At 28.8% G+C, this 18,346-nt stretch overlaps 1 protein-coding gene across 6 annotated transcripts; it reads right to left on the bottom strand.

Moving 5' to 3' along the window:
• Nucleotides 1-1,023: 1,023 nt before the first annotated feature.
• Nucleotides 1,024-14,632, bottom strand: LOC112693882 (endophilin-A). 6 transcript variants are annotated; one of them, XM_025569132.1, is made up of 12 exons: nucleotides 14,389-14,632; nucleotides 9,282-9,367; nucleotides 6,752-6,820; nucleotides 6,321-6,671; nucleotides 6,198-6,264; nucleotides 6,016-6,116; nucleotides 5,741-5,844; nucleotides 5,579-5,673; nucleotides 5,229-5,270; nucleotides 4,230-4,337; nucleotides 2,442-2,557; nucleotides 1,024-1,404 (listed from the first exon to the last, which is right to left on the bottom strand). In XM_025569132.1, exons 2-12 carry the CDS (start codon nucleotides 9,324-9,326, stop codon nucleotides 1,285-1,287), a joined length of 1,218 nt encoding a protein of 405 aa, XP_025424917.1. In that variant the 5' UTR covers nucleotides 9,327-9,367; nucleotides 14,389-14,632; the 3' UTR covers nucleotides 1,024-1,284. The 6 variants fall into 6 exon arrangements, with proteins under 6 accessions (XP_025424917.1, XP_025424916.1, XP_025424918.1 ...); XM_025569131.1 differs by lacking the exon at nucleotides 14,389-14,632 and adding an exon at nucleotides 9,571-9,685; XM_025569133.1 differs by lacking the exon at nucleotides 14,389-14,632 and adding an exon at nucleotides 9,477-9,563.
• Nucleotides 14,633-18,346: the final 3,714 nt, after the last annotated feature.

Raw genomic sequence — 18,346 nt, 5'->3', positions numbered from 1 at the left:
TAGGTATGTTACACTACAAATACACACTCAACATTTTAATACAAATAATAATAACATACAATAATATATAATAAATATTTATATATATTATAATAACATATTACCATCGCGTTTTATTAGAACGTTTAATTATATTTTTATTTATTTAAAACACCCACTTGAAAATTATTTAACATATTTATTGTCTGATGTTTATTCGAAAACATATTTACAGAAACAATTTTTTTTTTAGCAAATGGTAACAAGCGAAATGTCAAAAAACGTTTATTTCAATATAAAGGTATTATTATGTACGCAATATATAAATGTTCATGTAAAAAACGAATGGATGAGATTATATAGTGTTTAATAATAATAATAATAATAATAATAATAAATTACTGGGATTAATTAGAAACGTGGAATACGGAACGTTTGCGTCGTCCCCGTGAGGAAACATCTCACGGGATGAACGCATGTGGTCAGAAGGGTCTCCGATGGTCATGGGTCGTTACGTGAGCGTTCTCTCAACGACCGACGGTCGACGGCATGCGTCGATTAGGACATGCATATTTAATTATATATGTACGTACGTAACGGTTATAATATTATTTTAGTATGTCTAGAAGAGAAAATGTCAAATGCGTGTAGAATGAACGGAGGAAGGGTTACGCGTTCGGAACGGACGCTACCGCGGTAACGACGAGATTAAGATGGAAAAAAAAAACTACGCCTAACACTAATATATTTTATTACGTTATAAGAATGGAAAGGTTGTGGTGGTGTTAGGGGAGATGGCGCCGAAAGGAAATCGCGCTCGTTGCCACCGGTAAGATTGAGAATGATGAACGACGACGACTACCGCCGACGGGTGGTACACGCGATATTCCGATAAAATGTTATCGCGCACAACATTAACAACAATAACAAAATCAACAACAACAATACAGTAGTAGGTAGCGATAGCAGTAAAAGAAGTAACGGTCAAATAAACAGCGGTAATTTGAATAATATTATGCATCGTAATACGCGCCAATATGTATACGGACAACGATAACGAAAAACCGAATGGAATTTTAATGTTTTTTTTTTTTTTTTTTTTAACGAGGAAAGTTGAGACGGGGTCGGTTAGATTTATAGTTTGTACGGGTATTTATTTTTTTTTTATTGCGAAAGGACTGTAGTATGTAAATTTCACGCGGCAACTCGACGGCGGCGTGTTCGCACGGACGTTGACGGTTTTTTATCATCGTCCGCGTGCGTGGGCGTGCTGCAGAGGGTGAGTCTCGTCTCGTTGTCGTCGGTTCACGGCAACGGCACTACCACTTGTACGTATGTGACCGGGAAATATCCGGTGCGGCCGTTGGTGCTGCCCTCGTACCAGTTCTCGTCGACCCTGTTCAGCAGTATTATTGTTTCGCCCTCCTGTTGGGAAAATCACAAAAAAACCGTTCAAACAGTTCCGGTAAAAACACGAGGACAATGCGTCAGCTCGTGCAATGCTACAATCCGCGTGTTGTTTTATTTTATGCAAAAGTTCGGCAAAACATTTATGGCCATCCCTTCATCCTACACGAATTCGGGTTTTTAATTAATTTCCAGTCAACAACGAGAAAAATCGTATACGTCCAATATCATTGGCATACTGATTGCGAGTGCGCGATCATTGGAATGCGATGGAACAACGTGCCGCCGTAATAAGCGCTCAAGAAAATGTGAAATTATACGAAAAGGATTACAATGTGCTGCTGAACATAACTTATTGATTTTAACCATCAGGAGAGAAAAAATAAGATTTCTTATCATGCGAACATAATTTTTTATTTATTTTCCTAAGGAAGCGAAGCATGAACAACGACCGTTATGATTTTTAGGACGTGAACTTATGATATCTAATAATAGTTTTAAATTTAAACGCCTATCCTGTCTAGAAAACCTGGGCTCACCCATGTCTGTTGGCGAAATGAGCTCGGCAGTATTAATAATTTTTTACTATCTCTCATCGGAATGTAGACCATAAACATAATATTATGTGCACAAAAAAAAAAATACATCTCTCTCGGTCTCTTTTATAAAATACGTTTTACGGGTCAAACGTATCTACTATAATTAATGATCATTTTCAATGTGTCACCGATACAGACGATATTTTTTGAAAATTTTTAAAACTCTAATCGATTCCGTCCAAACGCATCAGGTTTTATAATCATTAGGGACCACTAAATGTCACGGAAGGGTGAAGTCCAATGGCTTTGTTTTACTATTTTAATTATGATTTTGAATTGTGACAGTCCCTAATTTTTTTTCCATTCCACATCATTGAAACGTAATACAATTTTTACGCGCCCAATCAATAATATTATAACACGTGTTTTATACGTTTGTCATAGAATATAAAATTGCCGTTTTGGTAGCAGGGTTGGTAGCGATGTAGCAAAATGTCAAATGATTTTATTACTAACCTTAAATCCTAATTCTCCGGGGTTTTCAGCCTCAAAATCGTATAACGCAGAACAACATGGTGAGTTGCGTGGTATTTGCCGTTGGACAGACTTAATTGGAGAAGAAACTGGCGATGCTAAAGAAATTAAATTAAAATAATTACTAACAATAATCTTATAACATAGAATTAAATATAAAATAAATACTAATGGCTATTATAACACACATGCACACACACACGTATGTATGTATATATATATGACACACCACCCTTAAAGTATATTAATATCAATACAGTTTTTAGAGAAAATTTACGAATTGAAAAGGCTATAACAAACATATATAGGCTAGACAATATGAGCAAATTTTTTTTAACTTATTAATTATTTCCAAATAAAGCATGCAAAAATGTATGGATTCTAAAACTCGTTTAAATCAAATATTTGCAAACGTTATAAATACTTGCTAAGAATTTTATGCATTTGAATTTTAATTGGTGACTTATTTAAAGATCGATAGAATTAGTCGGAGAATTCAAATACGTTATATTCTTAGTAAAACCTATTTCAACAAAGAGTGTGTCAGGTATAAAAAATATATGTATAAACACATATTGAAATGTATGACGTCGTCGGTATAAAATAGCATCAGATGATGCAATAAAATCGTATTATTGAATAATTTTGATTATTTTTAATAATCAATTTTATTTGATAATAATTGAATCTACCATTTCGAAAAGGCCATATCTCCACAAAATGAAAATTGTCAGGAAACGTAAAAAACTATTTTTAGAGATCAAAATTAAATTGAGAAAAAAATTGAAAATGGGTTGAATAATCTAATTCCCTTATAAAAAACCGACTATGATATGGCTCGCAAGAAATATGCATTATTATTAGTTAAACACATCTATCACATAAAACTAGTTTTGAAAATGTATGGAGAAATGGCCTTTTCAAAATGACCGATTCAATTGTAACAGAATTTGTATATGTTTACATGATTAATGATTATATGCAGCTCAGCACGGTAGTAAGGTGTGCATGAAATTTGTTCAACGAATAATACGCAATAAAAGTTCATACAGGTAAAGAGGATATTTATTTACTATGTTGGCTCATATTTGATAATGTAGGTACATAGTCAAGAAAATCAAACCCTGTGTTTTATTTTTAATGAAAATTATTTATTTCTGTATTTCCAAAAAGAATGTCTAAATGCTAAGAAAAAAGTGAACGAATCAATATTACATCACGAATATTGTAATAGTGAATATTATAACTGCAAGAAATCTACATATTGTAAGTAAAAAAATATTCAATGAGAAAAAAAACTATAATTTATAAATACATTAATGTTTTAGAGTTTAGACAATGCGTATATTTTTTAAATTATTTACAGTACAAAATCTGAGCTGTGATAATCATAATAATAATATTAATAATAATTTCTAATTTATGTACAATTTTATAAACTACAAACTATGGTTTTACTGTTTTCAACTACTGCAAACGGTATAGTATTGTACTGAGTAGTCACATGATTGTTCCTTTTAACATCCGCGTTACCCTACGACGGGAACGGGATTATAATGCATTCCAACAGTGGCTAAAGGCATTTACATTAAGACCATTAAATGCGATCATTGCGTGGCGGATGCGCAAATAACCGCAAACTACACCCGCATCGAGTTACCTCGGCAAGAGCAGTGCATTAAAATATTCATAAGCGTCATAACAGTTGATGTAATCACCAATATAGCAAATATATAAGGCACATAGGAAACATGCTTAAACAATAGGTACCATTATGTTGAGGCTGTTGATGCTGGTTATCGTGATGATTTGCTCCGGACGTTAATTCCAGCGTGTTAGACTTTGCGTGGGTCGGGGACGAAGCTCGTGAACTACCACCTAATGTTTTATATTTGAGCATTTTATCAAAGGCACGTTTGGTTACAACATACATAATTTTATTCGTTTATAAATGTTAATTACGTACTAAAATTTAGTTTAAACATAAAAGCAACGAGACTATTTAGCTACATCGTAATAACGTATTATTATCATTATACGCTGCCGACAATTTAGGCCCAAGTAAGTTTCTATAGATAAATATAAGCTCGTCAACTTTATACGTATAAATGGTCTATTATTGACGCAATAATCGCTCGACAAGTATTGATTTTTTTGATGGCGAAATAAGTGTTTTATCGAATAGGCAAAGTATAAAAACAAAAATCAAATCATTACATGAATATGCATAAAAAGATCGATTAAAAATAAAATGTCTAAATTAAAGTCTAATAGTATTTACTATAAAAAAAATACTAGAAGAATCGAGATAAATTTCAGGATTAATCAAATTAAAATTGTTTATAATTATTACCATAACAGATCTAAAACATCGAATTTATCTCTTAACTATAAACCACAAACATAATACATTAAAATGATAATTTATGTTTAATATTGATGATCTTAAATGCCTAAAAAATATAAAATTAAAAAAAAAAATTATACGGATAAACATAATTTAAATTCAATAAAAACGTGATTGAATTTATAATGAACTCTGGGTTCTAATTAAAAGCTCAGTAAACAATATTATACGTAGGTTTAGGATCTATGTATACGATACTATGTGGGCATACTAAGAATCAAATTATATGTTTCGTGTATGTTAATATGCACCAACAAAATAAAACAATTTTAGGTTAAAACCAAACTATCACACAAAAATGTATTAATTTCAGTGGTAAATATAAATGTTTTATGTATTACTCATCGTTGTTTGGTTTTTACCTTTGACGTGTGCGAGCTGTGGTTCCATCAACTCGTACTCGTCTGAAAAAACCGTTATATTTTATATTATAATGAAACTAAGAGAAAACGATATTATGTTTTTCTTCTGCCCAAAAATCGTATAAAATATGTAATGTATCAGTTATACAAGGCTACAAATAATCATGTCGGCATATCTCGCTCTTCATTTCTGGACAGCTATACACTTCCTCAGCGCGGCAGATTGCAGTTAAATATTTAACGATACTAAAGTTAAGACGAATGTTATCTCGATGATTACGAGCATTGGAGTTATTTCATAATAATTGGTACAGGCAAAATGAAAATGATACGTCGTAATAATGATTTACCGTTAATATCGTCCGGGATGACATCGACTGGATGTAAATCGTTCAAAGTCTTGGGCACGAATTCTAGTTTCGGACGACTGGCGGCTTGATCGCGTCTGAAAGAAACACACAACAATGGAAATCGCTATTTAAAACCTCCAGCCGATAGACATTTTTACGTACTTTTCCTGAATTTCCATCACTGCCAATTTCAAAATTTCGGTACACTGCTGATGGTACTCGAGTAGACCTTCCGCAAATGTTGTTAGCTGAGATATTTGTTCTATCTGAAATGATTACCGTAAACGTGTTCTTTCATTTACTATCTCTACGCAAATCCACACATAATTATTTCAAGCAAACAACCTTTCGTCGTACACACAAAAAAAAAAAATTATATGTATACACATATTATACAAAATATACAATAATTTCGAATAAAATAGTTTCTAACGTACGTCGTTGTCTAGCAAGTTAAACATTCCTATCTGAGCACTATGCAAAGATTCTGCAAACTTCTCTTCGGCTTGCTTTAGTTCCTCGTCGCTAACGTGCGAACCTAAATCAAAATTGATTCAGAGTTTTTCATCAGTTAACTTTTGAATATTACGTTGAGTATAAAACAACGAAATCGTCAAACCTTTTGCTTGTTTCCTACGTTTGCAATCGTAATCTAATCTTCTTCCTTGTAGCTTCTTTCTATGATGCTAAAAAAAAATTAATTTATACAAGGTTAATTCGTTAATTGTTTTTTTATACATACCATCACTTCTTTTAAATCTTTGGTCTGTAAATGATGTAAAGGTTCGAGGAAATTTTGTTTAGTATTATCGTCTAACGCGTATTTAACGTCAGCCATCTGCTTCAGGGCTTCTCCCATTTCTTGCAGTGCTTGACCGAACAAGCTGTCGTCGCCAAGCTTTTTACCGTACAAGAGCAGACAGTCACCAAGCGTTCCTTCGGCTTGTGGATAGGTAGATGCTTTTGCCTGACCACTGAGCTTAGATATTCCTTTTACGGCTGCCATTTTCGCCCGGGCAGTAGGATTAGGTTGCAAGAATTCTTTGGTTTTCATCTGTAGCTCTTCGACCAACTCATAAGTAACGTCCGTTTTCTATACAAATAATTATTGGTTAAGGAGAATTGTCAAATTTTAATATTTATAGCAGTGCAAATTGTCATGAAAACACTTACTCTTTCCATATCCACGAAGTCTACATCGAGTTTCGTACCCTCAACACCACCTATTTTCTCAGTCATATACTATAAAATTAAAATAATATATTGAAGTATGTTTCGATAAATCAATAAAATGTAAGTGTAAATTAATTATACTATACCAATATAAGCATAACTCATTCACATTAGGTTATTTAAACCAGTGGCCCAATCAAGATTTAATTTCGGGTGGGGGGGGGGGGGTACATTTGAAAAAAAATTAATTTCAGAAGATTTTTGGATGGGAGGGATCATAACCCCACCCACCTTAGTTGTTCCAATGATTTAAACATATATGTATGTGATATTTATTACTGAATGCTCCATGAGATCGTCTTAAAACTAACGACCATGTCGTATAGGCCAAAGTAATATATATATATATATATATATGTATCTACAGTAGTATTTAATATGTAAAATATTGGTACCTGCAGAACATATTATGCAGCTAATATAATCATATACTTACAAAAGAACAAACACACTTTTATAATATAAGCAACATTTTACGATCAAATTATTTAAAATACCTAAGCTACTTGTATACAAAAAAAAAACTAATAAATTTATCGCAGATGTGTTATATGCCTTTATTGGTTTATTTAAAAGTCTTATATTAATAAATTAACGAATTCATGAATTAAACATCAACGAATAGTTTAAAATAATCATATAATAAATTAAAGTAGTATGTTACAACCATTAAAGGAACCCATTTAATCGAACCTAGTTTGACTCATTTTGAAGTAGAAGTATAAATATTTGTTCAAGTTGACGTTCAGTTAAAATAAAATTAAAGTAAACTTTTCAACAGTTTCAATAAACTGTACTATATAAAATATTATTTTTAAAAATATAAAATTTCTATAATTTGTCAAATAAAATCCAAATTTAAACCGTAAAAGATACTTGAAGAAGCATAAAAAATAAATTTAATTATTGTGCTCTAATGTATAACATTTTGAAAAATAATAAAAGTGATCGCCATAACATAAAATAATATATCAATTAAAAATATAATTCACAACACTGATTATCATTTGTTTTTAAAGTCTAAAAATAAAGTATTTTCGTCAGCAAAAAAAATACTTTTGCGTTTATTTTAGGTATCAAAATAAACAATTTTATTTTGAATATAATATAATGTAGATAATTTTTAAGTACAATTCGTTATTGACTTAGCCGACATTTTGAAAATAAAAATGTTAAAAAAAAAAATAAAAATGTTTAACAGCATACGCAAATATTACATAAATTTAAATTAAATAATTTATATTTTTATCATTTTTTATTAAAATGTTAAATGTAAGTGTATGTGTTTAAGGCAAAAAATAATCAAGTGTTTTTCTTATTATACTTCGTTTGTCATTTTGTACCCTTATTATAACAAGGTGGCGAATGGATAGGAAACCAACAGATAAGAATTGCACGACTAACCCCCTTCTCCTCGACCCTGGCCAATATCGTCAGAACTATACACCACTTCCACGCCAGGCTATGGGCATACAGAGCTTTGTTAATCAATAAAATGCTCTCGACTCCCAACCCAACGCACACCACACACTTTTATACGTATACGCACACTAACGTAACGTTATAACACTCCCTTGGCCTCGTTTTTAACTTTTTCTTCTCTTAGTCAAAACGGATAAAAAATTGTTTTTTTTTTATCTATAACCAACATAAATCATGACAAATGTAAAAAGTAAAATGAATAAACATTTAAATTGCAAACAAATCAAAAATCATTATTTTTTCGATACTCTTGATACGCGTCTGTGTTTGCTGTTACTAAAGGAACATTGTGCCAACACAAAAACACGAATTAATCAAAATATAATTTTCAGAGATTAAAACAACACAAAAGTTAATTTCATTAAATGTATTTAAATAGGCTAATTTTGCACTATAAACCGTCGTTTGTTTGATTTAATCATTTCATTTTTTAAATTCCAGCTGCGTGAAAATTATATTTTCTTGGTGTAATTTATTCCTACAATTAAACTTATAAACGCAAACGGATAAATGTATTGTAAGTGCGAACAATTACATTTTCTTTAATGCTTGAAACCTTCTCTAATAACCGTTATCTGAGTAAATGGTAAATTTATAAAATATGGGCGTTACCGAAAAAATGAAACGTTATTCAGAAAAAATGCCTGTCAAATGAATTTAGCTATTTTTCACAGAAAATAAAATAAAAAGTAGTATTGATATTGCATACATAATGCGCCGTCACTACGAAAAAGTTAAACGATACAAATTTTAACAATAGTTCATAATAGCTCACAATTTGATTGTTACATACAAAATTAATTTGAAAAAAATATTATCTTTTTATCCAAACAAATAATATTAATTAAATCGAAAATAAAATAATTAATTCGTGTTTATTTCTTGGTGCACAAGTTTTTCAACCCGTCCACAAAATTGACGTAGATGTAAGCAACATTCAATTTAAAACTATTCGTAAATATAATAATAGAATGATAGGTATGTTTACCTGGTTGGCTTTATTAATTTGCTTTTTGAGGCCGGCGAATGCCATTTCGGTAGTTGTTTTTTAACTTTCGTACGTTAAAAATTCACCTGGAAAAAAAAACAAAAAAATACTTTACTTACAATAAATTAAAGGTGTACATTAAAACCATGTAAAGCATCGCATTTCATTCAAACGTAATTAAGAATCGTTACGTGCCAATGCGTTGTACGGATAAATTCACAACGAGGTACGGCGAATTCAACAAAAAAAAATATAAACCAAATCGAAAATAAATTCGTATAATTTTTACCAAAAAAAACGACGGGGTGCGCGAAAAATAGTGTACGCGTCTCGTACGTACGTGACTTCCGGTGACACTAGCGCGCAACTAACGCAGCGATCGCAAAGCTCCGATGACTTTCCTCGTTCATCTCGCCCATTGTACGGTGTGGCAGCGCTTGCGCTCCACCAGCTGCCAATGTTATTAACGCACACACACCCGCACTAAATATTTGGCCCTGCGCTATGGAAGCGCGTGCATATTATTATTATTATTATTATTATTATTTTCGTCTATAACATTATTAATGAACACGGTTACGAGTATTATTCAACATAAAATATTAAAAAATAAATAAATAAACAAGGGAAAACACATTTTTGCATATTCTACCACGACAAGGTACTCGGATATAATTTATACCGTGTTCTCTGCACGTGAGTTAGGAACACAGTGATCAATAATTACAATGGATCCCGCACATGTTAAACGCTGTATTTATTATCAATACCGATAACGGTTACTTATACATCGGACTCTAAGGATCATCGTTGTGTCAGATAGATTATACATAAGTGCTTCGTATCGAATACAAAAATCATAAATTTCCATTCGGTTTAAAAATCATTTGTTCTTATTAGTAAAGGAAGTTTGTCGGCATTCAACAATGACCACTTAAAAAACAAACGGTATTAATAAAATAATATGTTTTCTAAACATAATCAATTTTTGTCTAGAAAATACAGCAGAAAATGTGTAAGACAACAGAGACATTTTAAATCTACAAAGTGTATAATTTAAAATAACATTTTACACGTATTCTTTTTAAAAATTTACTTTATTTTTTATACCTAAACATCACTTAACTGAATAACACCGAGATCAATTTGATATTTTTTTTACATTTTTTGCATTTTGTATACGTATACTTTTGTTTAACAATAAAATAGAGCCATTAAGCGTTTATATCTTAAATAATTCAATATAGTCAGCAATAAAATTGTTTTACTACAAATATACTGTTAAAATAAAAACAAAATAAATCGTATTTTATGTACCTAAGAGTAAATATATAAAGTTATACTGATCGAACGATAAATTAAATTAATTTACAATTTTGTTTATGGGCACAAGTATACAGTTTTAACGGATTTAAACACGTGTATAAAAGAATAAAAAAAATAATACTCAGTCACAAATTAATATAAATTCTAATTAGGGTTAAATTCGTAACTACATAAAAATACATTTTTTTTTTAGAAATAATTCTATTTATAGTAAATAAATAAAATGTGTATAATGTAAACATAATTTAAAATAATGCTTGAAGCTGTATTTTCAAAAATACCGTGCTCTTAAATACTCAAAAGTAAACAACTATTGTTTAGTCAAAATATTATTTTTTACATTTGCATATATATATCACATTTATACTATTATAATTGATAACAATTTATATTATGTAATACTTATAATTCGATAATAAATTGCATTAAAATTTATTTTACTGAATATCAGAATGAAAATCGAATATATTTTTATAAACAAAACTAGATTCATAAAAAAAATAACCACAGTCACAGTTAATCACAGTTAATTAATATTAGGGCAGTAGGCCAGACATTATTATTTAATAGTCACAGATTACAATAAACTAGTTTAAACCGCTTTAAAATATGTATTCATTTAAAAATAAAAATATTATTAAACATAAAATAACTAAAAACATTAAATAATTGTAATGTAAATATTTTGAATAGCTGAACATCACTTGTTAAATTTTGTTATTTGTTTATAAATGTATTTATTGTCTTGATTGTCGAATTATAGTTCAATAACTCTGATATTTTCCCACTATTATAAAACAATACATACCAAAATTACAAATATCATATAGCTCTGTAAACTCAATACTTATTACATATCAAGTAGTGATTTTGTTCAATTTAATTTCTTTAATGATTCTTTTTGTTTATTAAATTTTATATTAATTACAAAACATGTAAAATAACTGCAATTTTTGTCTGTTTCAGCATAAATTATTAATTAATAAATAGTGATTAAATCTGTGATTTTATGATAGTTAATTAAAATTATATTATATAATTTGCTAATTATTATGAACTATTTTGAATTCAGTGCGTAATAAAAGAAGTAATAAAATAACTTATAAGATAAAGAATTTACGATCAACCGAAATATATTACCATTATGTAACAAATCTCTCATTTCGTACTTAAAAACAATAAATTAGAATAAAATTAGATAATAAAACAGTTATGTGATAATTAAAATCCATCAATAACTCTATAATACCAAAGGTATAATATAAAGGTAAATGATCTTTGCTTTAATCTTGATTGCAAAACTATTGATAGACATACATTTTTTATTGTTTAAAAATTGACAAAATAAGCTCATTAACTTAAATTATGCTCATAAGAATTATTGATGGCATAACATTTTTTGGCGACATAATGAAAAATTTTAGTTTCGAAAAAGTAATATTTTAAAACTTGTTTACAAGACGTAGATATTTTTACAAAAATTAGCATATCAAGATTTTTAAAAATTTTGTTCATTTATCAATGTTAATACTAAATAACATTTTTTTTATATTAGGTTTATAGTTAGTATTTATTAAACATACCGTTTTCATACCAAATCAACAGTATAACTTTCAGACCTGTTGAACGAGATAACTTTCATACCGATATTAGGGTAAAACTCTCACAGCGATAAAACGAGATAATTTTTATGCTGATATTGAAAAAATAGGTACTCAGTACAATTTAAAATTAAACTATGCAAACAATTAAATCCCCAAAGAAGGATTATGGTTTAGATTTTTAAATATTTTAACATTAGTTGAGATCAACCAGTTGAAGTTATATACACATATATAATGTCCACTTTTTTTTAATCATAAGTTGTAGACAATAATTTTCAAGAGACTAGTAGATGTTAATCGAGAGAGATTAACTTATAGACAATAGGTATTACAAGGTTTTCTTATGCAATTAGAGATGTTTAAAACATTTATAAGGCAATTTATAAGATAATCGAAAATATTACTGGATAATAATGTATACATTTGTGTCTTTTTCGATTAAAAAAAAATAAAAATAAATTATTCGTGTAGATATCCCAAGAGTTTCTGTCGGTCCAGGTTAATAAATTATTATCTACACATTCGAACTGAGAAAGGTTTACCTAAATAATAATAATAATAATAATATATATATATCTGTTAAATTAAAAGAAATAATTCATTAGTAAATTATACTTTTCTTTCTAATTTTCTAAATAAAACCACACAGATTCTCAACGAATCTCAACAAACTATATGTTAACATTAACTATACAAAAACGATTAAAATGTAAATAATTTTTAAAATCGATTAATATTGGCTTACATCAAGTAAGAATATCCGAATACATGTTAAGAATAAATTAAATCTTTACTTATTAATTTTGAGCAACATAAAAACAATTGTAGAAGATTGACGATATATTTAAAAAAAAAGTTGGTTACCAAAATAAACAAAAATAAAAATAAAGATACTCAAACATGAACGAAGACTACTAACGATTTTCATACAAAAAAATTCGCATTAGTTTCGTTTATAAATGAGCCGGTGAGATTATGGCGTTTGAATAATTAATATAGAGATTTAAATTTTTCACAAAATTGATTAGTAAAACTTATCAAAACAAGTGCACATCGTTTGCGTTGTATTTTGATAGTTATTGATTTAGACTGGATTCAAGAATTAGACATTGCTTTATGACTATGGATTTATCAATAAATCATGACTATGTACTTTTATATTTATTATATATTTAATTATTTACATTTTACATACAATTATTTATATTTTTATTCATATTTATTTTATTTTATACTTATGTTTTGATTTATATTTGATTTATATTGTGGCCTTAATTGTGTTGATTTGTATACCAGCCATACGAAATAAATAAATAAAATTTCAATCCTAACAAATAGGTAGAATATAAGGAAACTTAAAAATAGGGTTTTAAAAAAGTACTAAACGGCTTCAATATCGAATCTAGCAAAACACACATTATTGTAAGTTCGATGGCTTCCGATAGAATTTAAAAAATATTATTGTTAATAACACCATAAAAAATCTACAACCACCAATTTAGTTCTTTGATAATTATTTCGAAAATATAGTAGAAAATATAATATTGATATACAATTTGTAAATTACAAAATTTTACAGCTAGAAGTTGTGTCTAAATAAGCAAAAAACAAATTTTCAATTTGCTTAACAAGAAATATACTTTTTAAAATTAAAAAACATAATGGTAAGACATCAATAAATAGTAAATAAACAGTCAGTTAATAATATTTTTTATTCAATCGTTTCAATTGTCTGTTATAATTATTGTTATTAAACAATTTCACAAATAAATATTACTTTGTACGACGGAAAAATAATACAATAAAACCTTTTAAACGTTTTGAAACATTATGAAATTAACTACGTGACTCGTGAATTCCAATAAATGCCCAAATAAAAATTTAATACGAAATATAATTTGAACTATAAAAGATTAAAAAAGCCGATAAGTTAAAAATTTATTAATCACAAAAATGTGATACAAATCGTTATACAGAATACTCAATCAATAAATAATTGGACAACTTAATAAACATTAGGTAGTTCATAATTAGATTTTATGAAAGCAAGTAATGTAATAATAGTAATAATAATAAAAAACAAACGGATCAACTAACAATGTTCTGCGAAGAAACAAAAAATACGGCAATGTGCGTAAAAAAAATAAAATTTATAATGAAAAACAGCAAGTACTCACCAGTTATAATGTTATTTTTTTAGAAACTGATATTATAACCGACACTAAAAAACAGTATCTTGAAAAGTTATCGGTAGCATGACCTCAAAAACAAACAGTTGAAGCCATTAAGATAATAACAACTTTTCCATAATTTTTTTATGTAAAGCGAAGCGAAAATGAACCGAAAAATGTTTTATTATTATTCCTTTATTTTTTTAATTCTACTGGAATCGATTTACAGCAGTACCTGGACATATTATTTGATTTTACGAGTTTTTTTTATGGATCATGTAATATTGATAACCGAAACTCGTTGACTGCCCAGCTGATACGTTCGGATGATAACACACGAGCGTTACCAACTGCTTTGAACGTAGATACAATAGTAAATGTACCATCGACGGTAGTTTTTTGGTATTCGATTATTATTTCATCCCATTTTATTTTTTACTCCTATTATTTAGTATTTTCCATAAAATAAAACCCACAGCTATTCGATTAATATTATCCGCGGATTATGAACATTTGTCACACTCGTAAATCAAAACGTACCGGGTCCGAGGAGAACAATATCGTTTTCATATTTCGTTTGCAAACCATGTGCTATGCTATCGTATCGTGACACCGCCAGTGACATGGCGGTCGTAAACACATAGGTGTCCGTATAAATCCCGTACCCCCTTGGGCTTTGGATTCCCCCCCCACGCACTCACACACACATGATGTGATTCATTTTTTAATGGCAATAATAACTACGGCACCGAACGAGGACGACTAATCGGCGAATTCAACATGACTTGTGCACACCAACAGCAAATGGTAACCGTTTTAGATTCGAAACAGTTCATACGGGTTATTTAACGGTTGATCGCTTAGTATTTAAAAAAATATTCGAAGTTAGTAACTTTATTTTTTAATAATCTCCGGTACGATCGAGTACGCACTGGCCTCCTCTACAGGATTAACATTTCTGATAGCCCTGTCATGCGGCCGGCTCGGCTTTGTGCGTTCGAACGCTGTTTAATTTTCCGGATAAAAATTGACTTGAACCAGACCGGATTCTCTTTCGATAAAATTATGTTGAGACAAATATTCAAAACTTGTACGCAATAAATATGGTGCATAATACATATATTAGATTGCTCTTGGTTATAGGAAGAAAAAAAAATTAATGTTTTCACTTCACTTCACAATCAAACAAGTTTTGAATAAACTGTTTTTTAATTTGAGACACATGAAATTAAATTTGTAAGAGAGTGCAAGGTTGGTATTTAAAAAAGCCATACTTTTTTGGTCAAAAGCGAGAATATCAGTTCGTGATGAACAGCATTGTATTTCAAAACTAGAAAAGTAACTTACGAGAATTACAAAAATCGGCTAAAAACGTATCAGAAATACGTACTAAATATTTCAATTTCAAAAAATTAATTCGAAAAATTAAATGATTTATTCGTTGTATCTCAATCAAATGCATTAAATATGAAAAAATTTGAGGAAGATTAAAATTTTTTATCAAAGCAACAGGGGAGACTGCCTATTAGGAACTGATAGAAATTTGGTAAAAAAACAAAAAAGAGCCCTTGATAGTGGTGGTTTTATGGGAGGAGAGAGGGGGGGGTTCAGGGGCTCTGAATTTTTTCAGAAAAAGGTAATAATTTATATGTTATAGCATTATTCATAGAAAATAATAGATTCACTAGAAATATTAAAATAAATATTTTTGTAGACAATATTTGAATCTACAATTTAGGTTTTATACAATTTTATGCATAATGAAATATATTTTGCACAAAATAAAAAAATAAAATAAAAAAACCACTCTGTATGGCAATATTTAACCCTCTTGTGGTATGTAAGAGGGGTGATTAATCTTCACCAAATTTAACCTGCATAATTTTTTTATAGTAATGAAAAATACTAGAGGGATGAAAAATTAAAAATATTTATCTTTTTCCTCCTCCTATAATTCAGAGACTCTAAATTGTATTATTATTGAAACTATTGAGTTAACCAATTCTTATAAACATTAAATATATTTTTTTTAGTTTTCTTAATTTTCTTAAGTTTACCCAACTTTTACTATTAAATAATAAGTCCAATACAATTTAAATTTAATAACTATTTTTTAGAAAATTTAATTTATCATCATTTTTGCATGGGATATTTTGTGTCGTATCATTATTCTGATATACTTGAAAATCCGTAAAAATGTTATTTCTTTTAAAATATATGAAATATTTGATGTTATATAATTGTTCATAAAAATAATAGATGTATGAAAAATTGTATAGATTTGTTTTTTTTATTAAAATATAAATACTCGTATCTATAATTTAAGTTATTTACATTTTTACGGTAAGTTCAATAGTTTATTGATTATATTCAAAAAATAACAAACCAACCTTATTTTGCAATTTTTTAACCCTCTGGCGTCACGTAAAGTATACTTTACAAAAATTTTAGTTAAATTTCTATCTCATAATAATAAACAAAATGAAGATGTGAGAAATTAAAAATTTGGAAGTTCAAAAATAAGGGCCACCCCAATATACATATATATATATATATATATATATATATATGTATATATATGTACGGAAATATTTACAAAGCTTTACGGCTTGATAGAAGGGGACATCCAGTAACGCTACATCGAGCTGTACTAATACAATTTATGATCAAATATTTTTTCATCTCAAATATTTTCATATTTATAGTTTTATAAATACGTATTACGAAATACGCTCTTGAAGTAGAAAAATCCAATAAGTGGATAAGCGAATTTCGCTCCGGGGTTATCTGAACAAATACAAGAAATTCGTTCATACTTGGGATTGGTATGATATTTTTATTAAAATTCAATCTCATATATCGGTCCGGTACAACAGATTGTAATTTGAATTTGGAAAAAGTAATTTTTTAAAATATTTTTCCGGTGTCTGCATTTTTGAGATGAAGTTGAGTATTGATTTGCTGAAAAAAAGACACGTAACTACATTAAAAATCAAATGACGTGGTATTCACATGATTAAAAAAATGAACTGGAATCTCGTGAACCAATATATATGCTCGAGTCAAATATGGTGAAGTATTATAATGATCCTAGCTAACATGTCTGGATTTTATCAGAACGAAGTTGTTTGAGTGTTTACCAGTGTAAATTAATGGGTTTTTAATTGCAAAAGCAATGTAAATTAACGCACGAGGGCAAGGGTGTATTTGAGGGGGATTTGCCCCCCCCCCCCAATGGCTCGTATTTTTGTTGAATATAACACATTTATTTACTTAAAACATGTAATGTATAAATAATTAAGAATATAAATTACTAGTCTATCTTTATAATATGTCATCATTATAAAAGAAACATGAACTGTAGGTAATGAACTGTAAATTATTTTTAAGTTTGTATTGAAGAGAAATTAGATTCCCCCCCCCCCCCCCTCAACTCAAATACGCCCTTCCATGAGGGACGTGATACGTGTGGAGCCGAATAATGTCTTGAAATTGATAAGCAATGACCGATAATAGTTAAAAACACTAACAAAGCTACATTAAAATTAAAATTATAATAAATATCACCAGAAATACATTTTAAATAAATACAATACATTATTTATATTGTTTTTATATATTTTATTATTCCTTTAATGTTAAGTATTTCGATGTGTGTTTAAAAATAAAAATGTACTTTTTCAAATTTTTGATAACTGATTTGTAATAAGTCGAATTTGTTTCCCTCTTTAACTTTGAATTATTGAAAATTAACTACATATATATATATATGCATGTATAAGTATCATATATAATCAGGGTACGTGATTTTAATAGTAATAAATTCTTTACAAAATATTTATGGACACAAGGACGCTGGTTTTCAACTTTTCGACTGAATTGCCAAATTTAAAAGTCAACGACACGAATGCTTATAGTTCACAGCTCAACAAAAATATACTTATAAAATACTCTACTTATAAAA

The sequence above is a fragment of the Sipha flava genome, unplaced genomic scaffold (assembly GCF_003268045.1).
Source record: "Sipha flava isolate LNK unplaced genomic scaffold, YSA_version1 119_pilon_pilon, whole genome shotgun sequence".
Lineage (NCBI taxonomy): Eukaryota > Metazoa > Arthropoda > Insecta > Hemiptera > Aphididae > Sipha > Sipha flava.
This window is presented reverse-complemented; position numbering and strand designations above follow the sequence as displayed.

Bases quoted from the DNA above. Each gene is read 5' to 3' on its own strand.
- LOC112693882 (XM_025569132.1), bottom strand. From the start codon at position 9,326: ATGGCATTCGCCGGCCTCAAAAAGCAAATTAATAAAGCCAACCAG. The intron at 6,672-6,751 runs GTAAGTGTTTTC...TTATTTGTATAG, and splicing joins ACTTCGTGGATATGGAAAGA to AAAACGGACGTTACTTATGA. The intron at 4,338-5,228 runs GTAAAAACCAAA...ATAAAACATTAG, and splicing joins ACAGCTCGCACACGTCAAAG to GTGGTAGTTCACGAGCTTCG.